This window comes from Cryptomeria japonica, chromosome 10 (assembly GCF_030272615.1).
Source record: "Cryptomeria japonica chromosome 10, Sugi_1.0, whole genome shotgun sequence".
Lineage (NCBI taxonomy): Eukaryota > Viridiplantae > Streptophyta > Pinopsida > Cupressales > Cupressaceae > Cryptomeria > Cryptomeria japonica.
In genome coordinates, this window is record NC_081414.1 from 699,210,554 (window position 1) to 699,229,525 (window position 18,972).

An 18,972-nucleotide genomic window follows, 5' to 3' on the forward strand; every position below is an offset into this window, starting at 1 on the left:
GTAAAATATGGCACCCATCCAAATTGCATGGGCTACAAGGAGTTTTAACTTTATGATGGAAGTTTTGAATAGTGCTTGAAAAATGAAAAAACCAGCTCATAAACATGTGATCTATTTCTATACAAGATAAAAACTAAGATACCGATTCTTGGGGAAAAAGGCTGGGTCCAGGTCCTGGTCCGAGCCTGGTTCTCCTTGGGTTCCACTCGGGTCCTGCCTAGGTGGTCAGGTTCTCTGTGGGTCCTGCGTGGAGGACCCACAGAGAACCCAGCCACCTGGGCAAGACCTGGGTGGAACCCAGGGAGAACCCAGGCCTGTGGGTTCCCAAAAACGGGGCCCATGGGTCATAAAAGTCAAAAAAACAATTAGAAAACAACTATGTATCATTTATCTGTTATTATTTATGTATCATTGTATGGGAACGTTACATTGTATGTTTCATATTTGTATGTTTGAACATATATAATTTTGATGTTTGAACATATATATAATATATGACATATGTATATATATAATTAAAATATATATATATATTTACGGACGTACCAATACCCGTACCCAAGAAAGAAAAAAATTTGCTGAATCCATACCCGAATCAGTAACTTAGGATAAAAACTAAAACTTTCTTATAGACACTATGAAGACATTGAGGTGGGGTAGTCACACAATGTCTAAGATATTACAAACATTGCATCAATTCGTATAGCAACTGGCATAATGGTGGAAATAAATAGAATCATATTCTTTTGACACCCTGTTTTGTGCATGCATTCAATAATCCACACAAAGATATTAGAAAAATGATTAGAATTTAAAGATGATAAAAGACAGAACAAAATTTAGATGTTAAAATGCAATCGTCACCAATCACAAGACATTTACTGAAGACATGTATAATTCCACAAATTTGTTGATACAGTTTACCTCTTATTCCATACTTCTTACGCATTTGTATGCAGTAGATGGGGCATTGTTTCTTATAGTGGTAAGTGATGGATGAGTAACTTAGAAGCAACACCAGAGGTTGCAGAGTAGAGACAGATGATCCTTGGTGATCATTTTTCTCTAATGTTTAGTTCTTTGTTGGCTTCATTAAGCCTATTTTTGAGATGATCTAGTTTCCTTGTTCAACTAGACAGGTTTAAGGAAAATTTATGAAATCTTGACTGTCTTAAGAAATGAAAAGAATCACAGGCATTAAGAAATTGAATATATGTCCATTTATAAGCCCAACCAAATAATAGATACAACAAACTAAATACAACTCTACATATAGCTTTCTATGTTTGAATCAGAAGTGATCCAAGTTCCAACATTAAAGTTAGCAAGAAAAGTTCCCATCTTGTAAGTAGATGGGTCGAATTTATGCTATAGTGAAGAAGCTTTATGGCTAAGGAGAGGATGCGATTGTTATCAAGTCTCAGTGAAAAAAAACTGATATCGCCTTGTATTATGGACATTCTTAGAGAGATCACATACTTGAAGTACAAACATCACCACAGTTAATCTAAATTGCCAACATATGCTATATAGATGCTGCCACTAGTAGCCAACTTTTCAGCCTATGCAAGGAATTGAACTCCTTATAGCTTCATTTGCAGAACCAATTTGGATCAAAGAAGGCAGAGAACATGGTTTACCTCTATACCACACTTTGGCTTTTGTCTTGTATAGACCAGGGTACATTGAAGGTCCTTCAGCAAAATGAGTTCAACTTCCATCCAATGAAGAAGCATTGGACTTGGAGGGTAAGGTGGTTGGACAAAAGAATCTCGATATTTTTCACCCCCAACTCAATTGCATACAAAGGAGCCAAAGCTTCAGAATGACAAGCACACAGAGAATAACTCAGAAGAGGACTTACAGACAGACTAGATTTATGACACAAGATTCAATTCTATGGATGACTGAATCTTACTATTACTTTATATATTTATAAACTATCACTTTTTATTGCAATGTTCCATGAGGACATATCCCCCCAGTCCCTCATACCCATCCATGCTATTTTCCTGTTAAATGTCATTCCTGGAATTTTAGGGGCACTTTTCTAGACATCCCTTTGGTGCAATACCAAATTTCTCCATCACCCAAAAAGCGTACTCAGTGGAGAATAGTTATTCTTTTCATGCCAATTTTTCCATACATCAGTATGTACTGACACTACTGTTTCTGACTTTTTCAGTTTTATTTTCAGTTAGAGAAAATTTTTAAATTTAAAATATTAAATATAATTTATTGATTTCTATTATTGATATTAGTTTCTTCAGCACTTCCAATAATGTGTTTCAGATTTTTAAAGTTTTACAAATTCTACATTTATTGTAAATGTATTGTTGAATTTTAACTCTCTCTCTCTCTCTCTCTCTCTCTCTCTCTCTCTCTCTATATATATATATTGAAATGTGTATGAGTTTAATTTTTTTGCATTTTATCGTCTCCTAGTCCCCTTGCACCTTAACTCTAATCTCAAGGTGGCAATTATGGGGAGTCGGAGACCCCTTGCCAATAGTCATAATTCTAACAAACAACCCTTAATAAAAATTTCAAGATACTATTTATAATAAGGTAGGTTTACTACATAAGACATTGGCACTCATTTCAAATTAAATATCTCAAATTTAAAATTCTAATAATTGGTCTTCTAAATTCACAAATTTAAAATTCTAATAATTGGTCTTCTAAATTCACAAATTTGAAATTTTTGAAAAACGTAAACCAAGTTCAAATTAGACTATGTTGTGTGAAGCTAGTAGGAGCTCATGAGCATAAAATACTAGCTGATGGTGCCCAGGTTTACAACCCTTCCACAAATTTCAATAAAGTGTAATGACTCAAAAGAAACCCTCTTGAAACTATATCTCTAAGTATTAACATATTAGCCCAAATGAAAAAAGATTGTACCAATATGATAAATATGTATGCCAAGATAAAGAAAGGGTACTAACATAAACTGTGAAGCCAATGGCAACAGACATGATGATTAATCTATGGTGAGGTGACCTGTCACGAGGATATTCAACACACAAACAAAAAATTATCACTGGAGCTACGATGAGGGAAAGAGTCAATGCCACCGATCTCACATCTGGACCAAATATAAACCTCCCTCCAAGAAAAAACTTCTGCATGCAACAACAACAAAAGCAATAAAAATAGGTGGGTATTATTATCCGTAAACACTTTATCCCAAAAATACAGGTACAAGTACAAAGTCTATAACAATCATAGGTACTTGATCCTGCAAAAGTATCTGATTGGAAACCATTATATACTTAGCATATATGCACAATTTTATTGTTCTACAAAAGACAACTATTAAATTAATACAGAAACGGATGTACAACAATTTCAGAGAGATAGTGTCATGTCCCCTCCTAGATCGTTATATATATACGGGGAGAAAGAGAGAGACCCTAAATGAAGAAATTATTATTATTAATTAATATAATAATTACCAATGAATGATTATTTAAAATTCATTATTAAATATTATTTATGAACATGATTTGAATATTATATATTATCAACATAATTTATATATTCAATAATAAATAATAATACAATTAAGATACAAAAGAAAAAAAAAATAATAATAAAAAGCAGCACCTACATTCTACAAGACAAGCAATTTACAAGAAAACGATCATTAATGAACAACGATTACTAAGTTCAATAATTAAGAGCAGCCATAGACAATGTTCGTTTATTTATTAGCATGATAAAGAGCAGCGATTCTGTAAGTGGAGTGATTAGTAAATCAAGCAAACAGCAGCGACTTCATTAAAAAGTTAAAGAAGTTAATGAAGATATTAATGAAGGTGTTAACAAGAGCAGCAAGTTTAGTGGTTAAAAGGCACATAATTTCTGTTTTGAAAGAGCGATTTTATCATAAGTTAAAAGATGAAGAATGGTGAGTTTATTCCTACATAGACTTTATTGAAACGCATTTTATATGCAGCGATCAAGTTTAATAACGAGCAGTTTAAATCGGGTTGTGTATCTGGCAGTGAATATGATCGAGTGTGTTCTTTGATTATTAAATCGTATAACAAATACAATAAAATCATATAACAAATCGTATAATGATTGGTAAAAAAAAACAATTGACTTGTCAAAAGGTATGTTTAGTAAAACAAATAAATTAAGGAGATATGATTTGTTAATGATAAAAGCCATGACTCATGAAGACACGTCTCTTGGAAAGAGACACATTCCTTTAAATGAGAAGATATAAAGGAGTTCAATATGATAGGAAACGGAAAGGGGAGGAGAGTAAGGAACGAGGGCTGAGATTATAATTCAGAAAGTAAAGGGTTCTCAGGAGTATGTGGTGTGCATAAATCAGAGCAGATATATCAGTCACAAGGAGTTTGTTTTAGAGGATCAAAGTGCAGATTTAAGAGAAGATAGTGGGGGGGAATATAGGAAAAAGGATTGGTTACTGCTGCGGAGAGAGAGGACGGTAAAGGAAAAGAAGGGAGGTACTGCTGCACGCTACAGGTATGTATTTGTGTGTGGAAGTGTGTACCACACACACACAAATAGATGTAATAGTATTTATTTGGTAAATCTGTTTCCAATATCATTTTGCAGAATTATAATTATGATGTTGTATATTATAAAGTATAAATGATTATAATGTTGTATGTATGCAGTAAATTCATATGTATGTAGGATTAATAATGAGAATGAAGAAAAATATAATTGTAGGTTTAACTTATGAATTTAAAGAGTGATAATGAATTAAAGAATACTTCTGAATATAGGTTAATTTACGAATATATATATCACTGAATGTTTACTTATATAGGTATCCATGCATAATATTTATGCATATCTAGGATCAATAAAGAGTATTAAAAAGTATGTAAATGTAGACGTAAATTATGAAATGGAAAATGATAATGAATTATACAATGTAATATGAATAATGTGACCTTATGATGGAGGCTATAGGGAGGAAACTCCCTTAGCCTAATGGAGGGATTATGATAATCCCTGGTAGGCAGTATATACTGAATATCTATATGCATATATATGGCTTGGTTGACTAAGTTCATCCAAGAAGAGACGGATCTGGCCGGTCCTCTCTGGTAGACTTGGATGATGAGATGCATCATCCAAGGCAAGGAATGGATCATATAGGATGGTCTTCCTTGGTATGGCTTGGGTGTAAGAAATTATGTCCAAGACAGGAATCGAATTGACCTTCGATTTCTTAGATAGCTTGGGTGTAAGAAATTACATCCAAGACAGGAATCGAATTAACCTTCAATTTCCTGGATGGCTTGGAACCAAGATGGGTTTCAAGAAGGCGAGTTTCACAGCCGCCTAAGGACATGTCCCAGTACTGCACTTGTATCCTTTTTATTAAATAAGAATTGAGATTAACATTAATTAAGTAATTTAAGTTTAATTGCAAATTAGATTAGCTATATATGGATATTTGTTGTATTTCTAACAATTTGTTTTGCAGGACAGTGGTCTCTAACTAGTAGGGACATTACAGATAGATAGGAAGGGCTTCATTAATAATCAGAATAATGTGAATGATCTCCAACATGTCCATGTCGTGCCATAAAGAAACATCTACATATTGAAACTTGGAAAAAACAGAAGGTACTGACCCATTAACTACATAAAGGAAAGGATCAAATATATAACCAAACCCAACCACAAAATATATAACAGGTCGAATATACAACATTCATTGTGCAATCATTCCTTTTATTGAACATATGTTTTACTTGTGATTAAATTCATGTAATTGCAAACTGCTTTTGATTAGTTACCTAACAAGTTTGTGAAATATTTAGAAATATTTCAAAATGATTTTATAAGTAGACTAAGGGATAGATATTTGCTATATTGCTTCCATCTCCAAAGCATACCTGGATATATTAAATTGAAAAGGATTTAAGGAAAATACTCATCACTGATTTGCTGTTCAACAATGAAACATGAAGCCCCCCTGATATGGTGCATGTTACTAATTCCCTAAAAAGGAAGCAAGATAAACCTACCTCTTTCCCTCTGAAGAAAATATGTGTCAGGTTAGACTTCAATAGTACATCAAAAAAGAATTTTGGTTCTTTTAGTGCTGATTACCTCCTCAAGGAGTAATCAGGATACTTGCCTTTGAATTGGACATCCCTAAGTCAGGAATGATGAGGCAGACACCATAGCATTAGTCAACAGAATTAAGTAGGCACTCTGTAATCGTTAGAAATATGTATTACAGCATAATCTAGTGGTGTGGTAAATAAAATTGATTAACTATTTGAATAGTTAATAGGTTTAAATAAATATTATTCGTTAATGTGTAATGTCCCACTTTAGGACTATTAAGTTTTAACCCTTATGAGACAATTACCTTAACTTAGGCTTCTTACTAATCAATCTATGACAATGAGATCGATTCATGGATGTTTTGTTTATTCAATCCACTGTGATTTCTGATATAATATATAAATGTATAAAAAATTAAAAGCAATATCTGATTATGCAATTATGGAATATGCTTTGAATATAATTACTTAACCCTTAGGATGATGCTATTATACCTTATGCAATTATGGAATATGCTTTGAATATAATTACTTAACCCTTAGGATGATGCTATTATACCGGTGTGCCTGATATAAATATCAATATATTCATGCACAAAATAAAATATCCTTGAGCAAGATGTTGCTTTCTCTGGTCTGCAATTTATAATAAAGTTGCTGTCTCTGAATGATCTGTCAATACATGCAATTACTGGTTTTCTTGCATTGGCTGCTATGTCTGATTTGCGGATGATATATGCAGATAATAAATTTGATGTCACTGGAGGGTGGCAGGGTTATAAATCAAGATATAAACTTCTATGTGTTGAGACATGGACCAGCTAGGACTCGAACCTAGGACCTTCCATACACTGCTGGAGTGCTCTACCACTGAGCTACTGGCCCCTCTTGGACCAGTCCATCGTTGGTCCGGGTGTGGCTTATTTCCAACACCAACACTATGATGCTCCCTTCTGAAATGGAATTGAGTATCCTTTAAACAATGTGCTTAGGATGAGAAATTACATTACCAAGGGTCATGCCCTATGACCTTTCATTATCAATGCCTTCCTTTGTTAGCATCATTGACTTAATCACATCTTCTTATTATGCTTAATAGCACCATTCCTTAATGATTTCCAACTGCTGCATATAGACTCGATCTGAATTGACAATTAGTCTTCTATAATTGCTACACCGAGACATCGTACTCTTTATCATGAGAATCTTCATAATAGTAATCACTAATAGTGTTGAGATGATTCATGTCTTCTCAAATCTAATCTTTATTCTTATTTATATAATCGATGATACACAACTATTATTGATAACAACCTCCTCCAATATTGATGTTGTTCATCAAAGGAGACCCTTAGAAGACAAGGTTGAAGTGGAGTGTATGGTGCAAGAAGACAAGGAGGAGACCTCAAGGTCTCAATATTTTATTTCTAACCTTTCATTGGACTATGCATGTGCAAGTTTGTTAGACAAGGAGATTCAACTCATTGAGAAGAAGGCTCTTGAAAGAGATCAGATTCAAAGAAGGATGCCAAAGAAAGACTACCTTACAAGGATGAAGGAAGAAGTGGAGGAGTTGAGAAGACAACCTAGAGCCAACAAGTTGCAGACACAAAGGCAAAGCCAAGAAGACATCAAGGCAATGGTACAAAAGAATTGGAAGACTGGGAAGAGAAAGAAGACCTGCACTCAAGTAGACTTGAGTTCATTTTTTGTGCGGGAGTATGGTGCAAGAGCACCTAGTTGGGTTCATGCCTCCATGAGGCAATTTTGTCAATTTTGCTTTAATATTGTGGAATGATCATGTAATAAGGTCTTTTAGACCATTTTGAACTTTTTTGTATCGAGTTTGAGTCTTAGGAGGTCATTTTTAGGCCACATGGCAAATATTGTAAAAGTTGTCATGTTTGTCAAAATATTGTCATACAACTTTGCATTTTTGGTTTGTATGGGAAGATGAACAGTCATAACTTGAAAAGCTGGTTGTAACCATTGGAAATACCTTTAAAAAGGCTTGGTAAGGTCGAACACAAAGAGAGAGGTGGTTGGAGATGGTGACTATTGAAAATCTTGAAGTTGGAATAATAAAAATATCTCTGTTTTCTGCAAACCTGAACATTTCCTTGCTGTTTCTTTGCATTGTATGTGTTTGTATGAATTGATATTGATCTAGAAACGATTGGGGATGAAATACCATCAAATCTACTTTCTTTTCCTTTTTGATTCACTTAATTTCATTCAGTTTTGAGGAAGTTATGAACGTTTTAGTGGCTGCAATTTCCAGATTTCCCCCGTAACAGCCCTATTGCAGCGTAGCGTATTGTACGTCCTTGTACGGACCAGTATTGGCTTGCGACCGATTGGAGGTGAAAGAGGAGTGAATCTATGAAAGATACCAAGTAGGACTTGATTGAGATTGCTGAGTTTGGTTTGAGTAATTGTCTTTGACCAGCGAAAGGATTGGTTTATGTTTTGTTTCTACGCTCTGATTTTTGTATTCTTTTTAAATAATATTGCAATACTGAAAAGAAATGATGAACCCAAACAACACAACAAACTCCTAAGGATGAAATAACACATATTGCTATTAAAAAAATCAGATTTCTTATTATTATTTCAAAGTCAAATCAAATGCAGAAGTTCATACCAGGATAAAACCTTGCAAATATTAGAAAGGCAGAATTAACAGAAGGCTGAATATTTCCAAATGTGTCGCACAAGGGCTGTCTATGGCTGATGTAGGCTTCAGGTGGGTGCTGTACAGCAAACTCAAACTAGATGAAAGTCTGAAAACATTCTAATTCAGCTCGATTTGCACCTCCGTCCTTTAATTATTCTGTAAACACTTGAATTCCCTGGATTCCACTTCTGAAACTATACAATTTTTCCCTTTCTGGGTGACGTCAGCTTTCTAATTGATGAAGTACAGCCAGTCTAATGATTGATGGACAATCTATAACCTCCCCAAGAGGCCCGATCTAGAAGTTCTCAGAAATTTGCACAATTTCATCCACTCAAACCCTAGCGCCCAGGCTGATGGAGACGTGGGACTCTTTGCTGAAGCTGTACGGCTGATGGGGGCAACCTGTAGATGTGTGAAACAACTGCCACAAGGTTCAATCTGCTAACTGTACCCTGGGATCTGTAAATTACAATGACTGTATTCTGGTTTTTGCACTGAGGATCACTGTAACAGGCTGATAAGTGTCTATGATCTGCCCTTGAGCTAAGTAATACACCCTTGAGAGGTGATGTAAGCTCCTTCTCGTGGGTGTACGGCTGGCAAGAAATCTTCTAGGCAAGCACATGTCCCCTCAATGCTCCAGATCTACTCTCTATAATGACAATAATAAATTAATAATAATACTGGCCTGTATTGATGCAATTTGTGATTGGTTCTTCTCAATTTGATGGCAAACTTGCTGCTGATTAGCTGATGATATCAAGTGACTTCTAATTCTCCAGCCAACTGGGGTATCGTCCAGCCTGGAAAGCTCAAGAGGCTACATTCTTGGGCTTGGTTTGTAGAAAAACTCTGATAATCAGAATTCCCTCCTCAATTTCTTAAAATTCTCAACCTGGATGCCCAAAATGAATGCCAAATTCACTTTTTATTTTCAACCCTAACCCTAATTTCGAATTAGGGTTTCATTTGCCCTTTTATTAATAAAATAACTTTATTTTATTTATGCCTCCTTATGAAAATCGAACCACAAGGGACCTCCATCATTATTTTAATTTGGCCCTATGTTACCCCGAGTTTCTGGGACAGGGACGGTGGGACGCATTTCCAGGACAGCAAATTTTTTTGCTAAATTTGGGGACGGTGGGGGACGGCAAAGGGGACGGTTATATAAAATAAAGGGAAAATTTAAAATATATGGGAAAATTCTAAATGTTCATATGAAACATGTATAAAGCATGCATATATACATTATATTCATATGAAAACATGGATATAGGATGTGTATGATACTATGAAAACATTTTAGAATGTAAATTCTGAACATACAACATTGTCAATACTCGATATGCAATTATGCATTCATAATTCAGAATTTCAATTCATTCACATTGTCAATATGCATATCATAATAAATATTAAAGAAATAACATACAAAATGTGAAAATGCCCAAAGGCTACACTGCTGCCATATAGTTTCATTGTCAATTACGATATGAAAATCAAAATAGTACTAATGAATTAATATTTTATTATTTTGATTTCCTATTTATAATTTATTATTTATATCTTGGCATCCCATTTTCTGTTCTACCAAATCTGAAGGAGATGTGGGATTGGGAAAGAAACAAAATTGATAAGAAGCTCTCCAAATGGAACAGAAATTTTCTTTCCCTTGCTGGAAGATTCCAGGTGTGTCAAAAAATCCTTGCATCCTACAATATATACTTCTCCTCTGCTTGGCTTTTTAGCAACTATCAATTCAACCATATCCAAAAGCAGATCAAAGATTTCCTATGGTCTGATGGTAAGGGAACTAAGAAACAGCATGCAGTCAAATGGGAGTGGTGTACTATGCACAAGTTATTTGGTGGTATGGGGCTGAAAGATTTGAAGTTGCAGAAAATAGCTCTCGCTTCTAAATGGATACTTAGGGCCATGGAGGTTAATGAACCCTGGAAAGTTCTTATAAGGCACAATATTCAGAGCTTTGTTCCTAAGAAGGCAAAGAAATGGAAAGATCTTCCCATATTAGACCTTCTTATTGGAAACTTTGATGTGGCTCCTGCAGGGTCTGATATCTTTAAATCATTATGGAAGGCTTGGGGCTATGTGAAACGTTTGGTTAAGATCAGTATAAATGGCAGTACACAGGGACCTCTTGCTGCTAACAGATCAATATGGTGGAATGTCTCTCATAATGAGAAGCCCTTGGCCATTCTTCAAGGATGCTCTGTCATGAAGTGGCACAATTTGGGCATCAGATGTTTTGAGCAGATTTTTGATAATGGTCATCTGATTTCTTGGGAGGATCTATCTCTTAGGTTTGGTATTCCCCTCTCCCATGGCAGATCTTATAACATTCTAAGGCAGCTCTCTCCCCTGTTCTCTCCCTTCCTTTTGCCCCCCTTTTGCACTCCCCCACCTCTGCCTTATGGTGGACTGATGATACCCCTCTCCCTTCCCTTAAAGATAAAAGCATTTACTCCTCCCTCACCGAGTCTGACTCTATATTCTTGCACTTAAACAAATATTGGGTCCTAAACTGGGAACCTAAGGCTTGGAAGGACATCCTCAATAGATTCTGGATGGGACCTAATGAACCTAAAAAGAAGTTCTTTGGTTGGCATCTGTTACTGAATAAGCTTCCTCAAGGATAATGATGGTCTTTTTTTCTGCTGTAACATCTGTAGAGTTCTTGAAACTGTGAAGCATGCTTTTTTTAATGCCATTTTGCGAAAGAGATATGGAGATTATTTGGTTTCAATTTGGAATCTGCTTCATTTGCTTTCATTGATGTTGTTCTAGGCTATATCAAGGGCTGTAGGAAATTAGCAAACATCTTTTGGTCTTGTTTTTCCTTGGAAATTCTTTGGCTTGTATCGAAGTTTTGTAATGATGACATTTTTAAGGGCAATTCCAGGCACCTCATTGAGTCTCTTAGGAGACTCATTTTTCACTCTATATATGTGCAGGTTACAGTTGTTCTAAAGCTTGATGCGAGCAAATTTGACAAATGGATTGAGGATGGATCTACTACTGTCTTTATCCATGAGCTCTCACATGGATTTACCTGGGAGAGAGATGACCCTGGCAAGGCTACCTTTGAGCAAGCTTTGATGTCCTTTATGCGACATCTGGAGCACAGGCAGATCCGGTTGGATGTTATTCAGGAGGAAGATGAGCTGATCTGAGACCACACTACACATTTAGATGGACGAGTGGAGGTGTGGATGGAAGGGGAGTTGGGTTGGGTTGCATGCATCCCCCCATTGGGAGACAGCACCTCACCAGATACTAACCTGTTGTTCCTATAGCTTCTGTTTCATGTGTTTTTTGCCTATTGTCCCAGGATGTAGCTCTTTTTTGCATATATATTTGTAAATCTAATGTAACTGTTTGGCTCTGTTGTGACTTTGCACCTTGGAGGTGCCCTTAAACTATTATTTTTTTGTATATGCACCTTTTGGTGCCTCTGTTGTTGCTAGGCACAGTCTGATCTGATACTCTGTATTGGTGTTCTATGATATTTAATCCAAAAAAATTATTATTTATTAATTTTTAATTTTTAAATGTTTACCAATTAATTTAACAATTTAATATTTTCTATTTATAATATGAATTAATTTTAAACGTTTGATATGAATTAAATTTTAATAAATTTAAAATTTAATTAATGTTGCCTTTTAATTTTTTTAATAACAGTTTGAATTAATAGGGTCCCGTATTAGAAAATTTAAAAAAAAATTGAAAATACAACATTTTTTTTTTTTTAATATTTTTAATAGTCTTAGATGTGGGTCCCCGAGACGGATTGGGGACGTCCCAGCTGTCCCCAGCCGTCCCTGGGACATACGGACGTCCCCCCAGCTAGGGCAAACGTCCCCTCTAAATTCTTGGAAATTTGGGGATGGGGGGAAACGTCCCCTGGCCGTCCCCAAGTCCCCGAAACGTCCCCTGGCCGTCCCCAAGTCTCCAAAACGTCCCCGAGACTGGTACTAGGGTTTTCAGGCCAAGGATGCATCCCCGAGTTAAATAGATTTGGCCCCTTCATTATTATAATAATATTTACTAAAATGCCTAGGTAAGAGGGCCAATGAATTATTATAACTTATTTCCCCATAAAGTGATTATAATGTCACTTTATTAAAAATATTTCCTTATTTATTAATAAAATGAGATCTGGAGCTCAGATTGGGATAAAGCCCAAATGGGTGTCTGAAACCATGGTTACATTCTTGATATCATGTCTGCACTGAAAATTATGGCCATAAAACCCAATTTGCTGTCCTAATTAGCCCTAGTTGCAGAAATAGCAGTCAATTTTTGAGGGTTTTGTTCCAAAACAACCCCACCTACAAATTGTGAAGAAAACCACTTTATTTGAGGTATGAAGATTTTCGCAAAATGTTTTTTGAGTTGGTTTTGAATACAACCACCCTGCTCTGCATCAAATATGTAAGTCGATATAATTTTGTACGTTGGACATATTGCTCCTAATCTTCATAGTGTCATTCCTTGCCAGGATGTCAGATTAGCGTCACATGCTCGATTGGTCTGTAAATCTTCTAATCTATATGATTGCTATTGTGAATCGATGACCATCTATCACTAATGAATTTCTTTATTACTCTGCACTTACCACCCAGTAAGTCTTCTATGCCAAGACAATACTTGCCAAGTGCACTACATAAGGCAAAAACAATTTTATGCTCTAAACAAGTTTATGGTCAAAACTGAGTGATGCTTACGGAATTTATATTGCCAATCCTCAATTTGCAGTAGAAAACAGACTTGACAATACAAGAAATTTGCAAGAAAAGTGAAAAAATAGAAGAACAGTTTTGGATGGAAAAGTATTCTTTAGAGTCTTAGACTATAATTTTAAATTTTGTGGGATTTGATCCATGTGTTTTTAGTCATCATAAGATGACCTCCATAACTAGTAATTTACTCTGATAACATATTCCCTCGTGAACTTTGGTAACAATTACAAGGCAAGGGGACTCATTTCACACAAAAGAACCTCTGGCTTCTTCCTTTTTGAACATCTAATATCTTAAAAAATTACCATTGTCTCACAATTATATCTAATGTGGGATTTACCCAAATACAACCCAGTCATATATCTTGTATTTAAAGCCTTTTACGAGCATTTTTAACTAGATTTTTGTTCTTGTGGGAATTGACCTATGTACTTTAAAGCCATCACCAAGATAACCTATATTTATTGGCAATATATAGGAAAAAAAACATCTTTAGAGGAAATAACTACTAAAAATGGGTCATCTTCATTTGGCAAAGGTTTGTGACATTCTCAAGTCAACTAACCTAGGGTTCTTGTGTGCTATGTCGATCCCCTTGCTTTGTAATCATGAACAAAATATAAGGGAAAATGTCATTAGGCTAAATTGACAATAGTGGAGAATACATTTCATGTGACAAGTTGCTGTGTCATGTTATTTAAAGACATTCCATGTTCACTTAATTTCATAAGGCAGAATAATAAGCCAAGCATATGTAATTAAAATTAGTGCACACTTCAAATAATAAAGGCAATAAATGGATTGAATATCCTTCATCTTCATATATGCCATATGCATGTATTCAAATGTTATCTTAAATCTTTTCCATTTCCAACAATTTAGTCCACCAAGGGGTTTGACCTAGGAGAACCTGTTCGCCTATTGAGTAAGGAGACTCCTCAAAGGTGTCTTTGAACAAAACCTTGACAAATTCAAATACCAAGAAGGCAAAGGCAAGTTGCTTTTCAGGTACACATTCTATCAAATCATTCCCACATCTCTCAGATCAAACCTAAACAGCAGATCAGATTTGCAGCAGTAGGGGTCTCTCTTGAGGGGCTCAAAATCGATCCATAGGGTTTTCTATGACAGTTCAGACTCTGAGACATTCATCATACCAAGGCAGATAAATTTCTGACAGCGGCAAATTGATTCACAATGACATCAGCAACAACTAAGCATCATTCATCCTAATGTTAAAAACACCTAATCCATGTATTTGATTATTGCATTTATTCCATTTCAATTATTAAGTCCCAACTCTATTATATAGGTTAATTTGCGTGCTTATTGATTGCATTTATTTAATTAGGCTACATAGTTTGGGAAAAGTATTTATTTTCCTTACAATAGCATATGCAAACAATCAAACAAACAAGGAGTCAGAACAAAAAAGGAAAAACATAGTTTAAATGCAAGGGCAATAAATCTAAAACCACTACTTAATTAGGCTAAATCTCCATTCCTTGCATTTATTCTGAGCTTAAAACAGACGAAATATTGTCATTCTGTGATAAGGCGAAACCCACTAAAGATTATCATTCTCAACTACAGCAATTATATATATGATATTTGAACTGTTGGCCATTCAGAGCATCCCTTTGGCTCTACATAATGAAGGGGGCGTTTCTCAGACCGACAAAAAAGGTACACATGGTTAACAACAATCCTGGAATAAGATTTGCCATAAAGAAACAAAACCAAGGAAGCAAGCAGAGAAAATGATAAAACATGAACGCTTTTCAGCTTTCCAATGGTAGACATTATTCGGTTTTTATAATCTACATACAGTGTGTCGACCCACATTTAGGCTCTCATCCTTTCTTATCGCTTCTGAAATGCCTACCATGATTAGGTAAGCAGGAATTTAATTTTGATTTGTTCTCTAGTGCCTGCTTCTTCTAACCAATCTTTCTTATTTTAACAACAGCTTTTATTTTGAGTTCTTCAAGAAATTCTTCCGTGTCAAAAGTTGTTGTTCATGTGGTGGCTTTGCCACACCACCTTCTTGGTTTGACTTTTAATCGAAGCTCTCTCAAGGATTACAATTCCCTTACCCTTTTCTTCACCACAACTATCTTTTTCTGCTTGTGTAACTCTGATTTTTTTGAGATAAGCTCTAATTTTATCCAATTTCTTGGATGTTTTTTTTATAAGAGTTTTGTTATTACCCATATCTTTTTGAATTCTTTCGACATTGTTCTACTACTCGTCTTTCATATGATCTGCTGTGGCTTCTACCCTAGTCTGAACAGTACGAACCTGATTTATCCTTGTATCTGTAGTTCTGTAGTGGTGAGCTAAGTTTGTAAACGCTGTATATGATCTATGGCTTATACTTTCCGCATAATACACTTTTTTTGGATTTATTGGGCAGTAGAGAAAGTATTAAAGCCATCGATCCACAGTTAGGCTCTCATCCTTTCTTATCACTTCTAGAATGCCTACCATGATTGCATAAACAGGAGTTTAATTTTATCTAATAAACATACATTCATTCCACTTCACAAGCAAAATAAAACATTGATTTAAAAAAAAGATGGTTAGGATTTCAAATTACAATGAGATCTTGAACCGTTCCCTAGAAATAACCATGTTCTCGCTAGTCTCGTCAAAAAACTCTTCAACCTGTTGGATTACTTCTTTCCGTCTCCCCCTACTATGTCTGGATATAGCAAAAATGGCTATGCATTTGGTAAATTCGATTCGCGGTTCTTCGCTATCCAAATCGAGCAAACAACCGTTGTAGCCAATGCCAGCGAGGCAGCAAAATGTACATTGAGGGCTTGGAGGATAAACAGTGTTCGAAAATTCTCGTCTCTGCCTGTGTGATATCATCTTTTGTTATGGAAGAAATATTTTTCATGTATGATTTCATTCATTTCAAGCATCCTTTTGATATTGATTTCTGCTTTTCGTTACAACTCGGAGTTTGCGTTCACCAGGAAATTATACGATTGGAATGCAACAAAGGGAGCTACCAGATCTGTAGGCTTTCACAGAGGCGATAAGCTAAACCCTAGATTTGCATTAGTTTATGCTGAGATATCCGAGGGATGTAACGGATAGCGTTCCTTGCAGTCATTTAATTAGATTTGTTGTTTAAATTTGGGAAACAAGTGGTCTGGTGTAAATTTTAAATTAATTAAAATGGACAACTTTAGACTTTTTTCAATTGTATTGAATACCCGACTGTATATATTCCCTCCCTCCCTTTTCTAACTAATTTCAAATGTTTACCTTATAAATTTTTTATTTTCCAAAATTATCAAATGAAAAATATAATTCAAAATAAGTATGAAATTATTTATTTTATGATATTTTAAAAAAACTAAATAAAGCATTACTAAATAAGATTAGAGGTCATATGGAATCATTAATTTAATAATATATTTAAATTAGATGATTTTTAAAATTAATTTAACATTAAAAAATAATAATTTTTCAAAATTACTTAAATTATTTCTACGATGACAAACTCCTCATTCTAAATCTTACCAAAAATCTAATTATTTTTTTTTCAAATTAATTTAGGATAATTGAATTAATAAAATAATATAAATAAAATAAAATAAATTATATTAAATTAATAAATAATTTAATAAAATATAAATTATATTAAATTAATAAGTAAAAATTATAGCTAAAATAGTTTATTTTGATTCTAATTTTAAAAAGTTGTTATTTAGTCAATGAAATGTAAAAGACACTTTTTAATAGAAATGTAAAGGATTATTTTATTTTATTAATTAAATATAAATAATAAAATATTTAATAATAATTAATCTATATTTAAATAATAATTAATTGATTTGATTTTTTGTATAAATAGAGCATTAATTAATATAATTTAATATTTAGTATTTTTTAATTCATGATCTTTTTTTTGGAGTAAGTAATTTTTAGAGATACAATGTAGTATAAATTATAATAATTATCATATATGATTTTCAAAAGAAATATTTACAATAATGAAAAAATTACATATATTTGTTATAATTGTTCAAAGGATCAATTGATAGGATCCATTAATTTTCATGAGGGAGATTCAATTCTCTCTAAAAACATATTAGCAACAATAATAAAACAAGAGTGGTATTCACTCCAATTTTAATTTAGATATTAGACCTGTAGGTGATGGAGGAAAGCAAGGGGTCCAATAGATGTATTGCAGAAGAGGAGAAGAATCCAAGCTATAGAAACAAAGGATGGAGAAGATAAAACTAAATTCCCTACAAAAGAAGAGAGGAGGCAAGAAGAAGATAACTTGCATTCAAGTCATAAGAGAACGTTGCAAGATTAGTAGAAGCTTGAATTAATTACAACAGTATCCTTTGTTGGTAGAATATTAGTTAAGCACAAATAAATTGTATAAGATGTAATCAATATAGAAAATTAAAGAACTTAATTAATAAATAAAGAGATAAGCTATAAATTTCTAACATCATAATTTCTAAAAATGCAAAATCAAAGTCAATAATTTTCTCTCAATAATAATAATCTAAGGGAAGAAAGATAAGATCTGGAAAAGCATTCAATTTTAGAAAAAAGAATCAAGTCATATCTATCATATAAGTTAATTGTGTAAAAGTAACATATAACATTGATAATTGTCTAGAATAACTTTTCTCCTTGAATTTTAATCTACATCTAATATTGCATCCTATTAATATTAAATCATGAAATGTGATCCATAACATCAATACAAAAAATTATATTCCATTATTTAAAAGGAAAATAATTTACAATGCCTATTAGAAAAATATTATACATTTTAACCATTCTTTATCAAACTAGTTTCAACGTCACAAATGTGTTGTGTTTTGTCTTTCTTACGAGGCGGTCCAACTGTGAAATTTTCTCTATTTTGACTTTCTTATCGGGTGACAAATTTTGTAGGTAATATCAAAGTGTTGAGGCTACTCACAATGGAAATGAGGACAAATATTTAATGGATTGAATTTATATTTGAGGATTGAAATTTCATGGCCGCATCGACTGTGTAATTAATCTGATTATTTACAGTTGTTTGTTTGTGGCATACGTCATCTTTCGAATGCAGATTCACACCTGGTCGATTGTTTATGATGCCTTCCAATTACCAAGCACCCAAACGATTTTCTGGCTAAAATCAGGATATCAAGAGAACTACTCTGTCAAAAATAAAACTGAGGATAAAATTAAGAAAGTTTGTTTCAGAAAAACGGATACCAGATTTAAGTAACGTCAAAACCATCCTATTCAACAAGAAGATTTGATTAAATATGGGTCCTGGTTAAGTAACTTCAAAAATTTGAAGGTACAAAAATCACCAAAAGTTGATCAGTTTTATACGTATGGTTAAACTAGTTTCCTGTAGTTTCAGGGTTGAATCTCTATCCTTTTTGTCAACATTTCAGTAGTTTACAGTCAAATA

The 18,972-nt window shown here is 33.9% G+C and overlaps 1 protein-coding gene across 3 annotated transcripts in view; it reads right to left on the minus strand.

Annotated features, from left to right (window-relative positions):
- LOC131040482 (probable protein S-acyltransferase 7) overlaps positions 1 to 16,646 on the minus strand; it is an 83,340-nt gene extending 66,694 nt beyond the window's left edge. The window contains exons 1-3 of one of the 3 annotated variants that reach the window (XM_057973421.2): positions 16,117 to 16,646; positions 8,716 to 9,646; positions 2,949 to 3,125 (exon numbers count right to left, since the gene is read on the minus strand). In XM_057973421.2, coding sequence (XP_057829404.2) covers positions 2,949 to 2,978 — 30 coding nt within the window. In that variant the 5' untranslated portion in view covers positions 2,979 to 3,125; positions 8,716 to 9,646; positions 16,117 to 16,646. The remainder of the gene's footprint in view (positions 1 to 2,948; positions 3,126 to 8,715; positions 9,647 to 16,116) is intronic. The other 2 variants (XM_057973420.2, XM_057973422.2) reach the window with 2 other exon arrangements.
- Between the last annotated feature and the right edge of the window lie 2,326 nt (positions 16,647 to 18,972).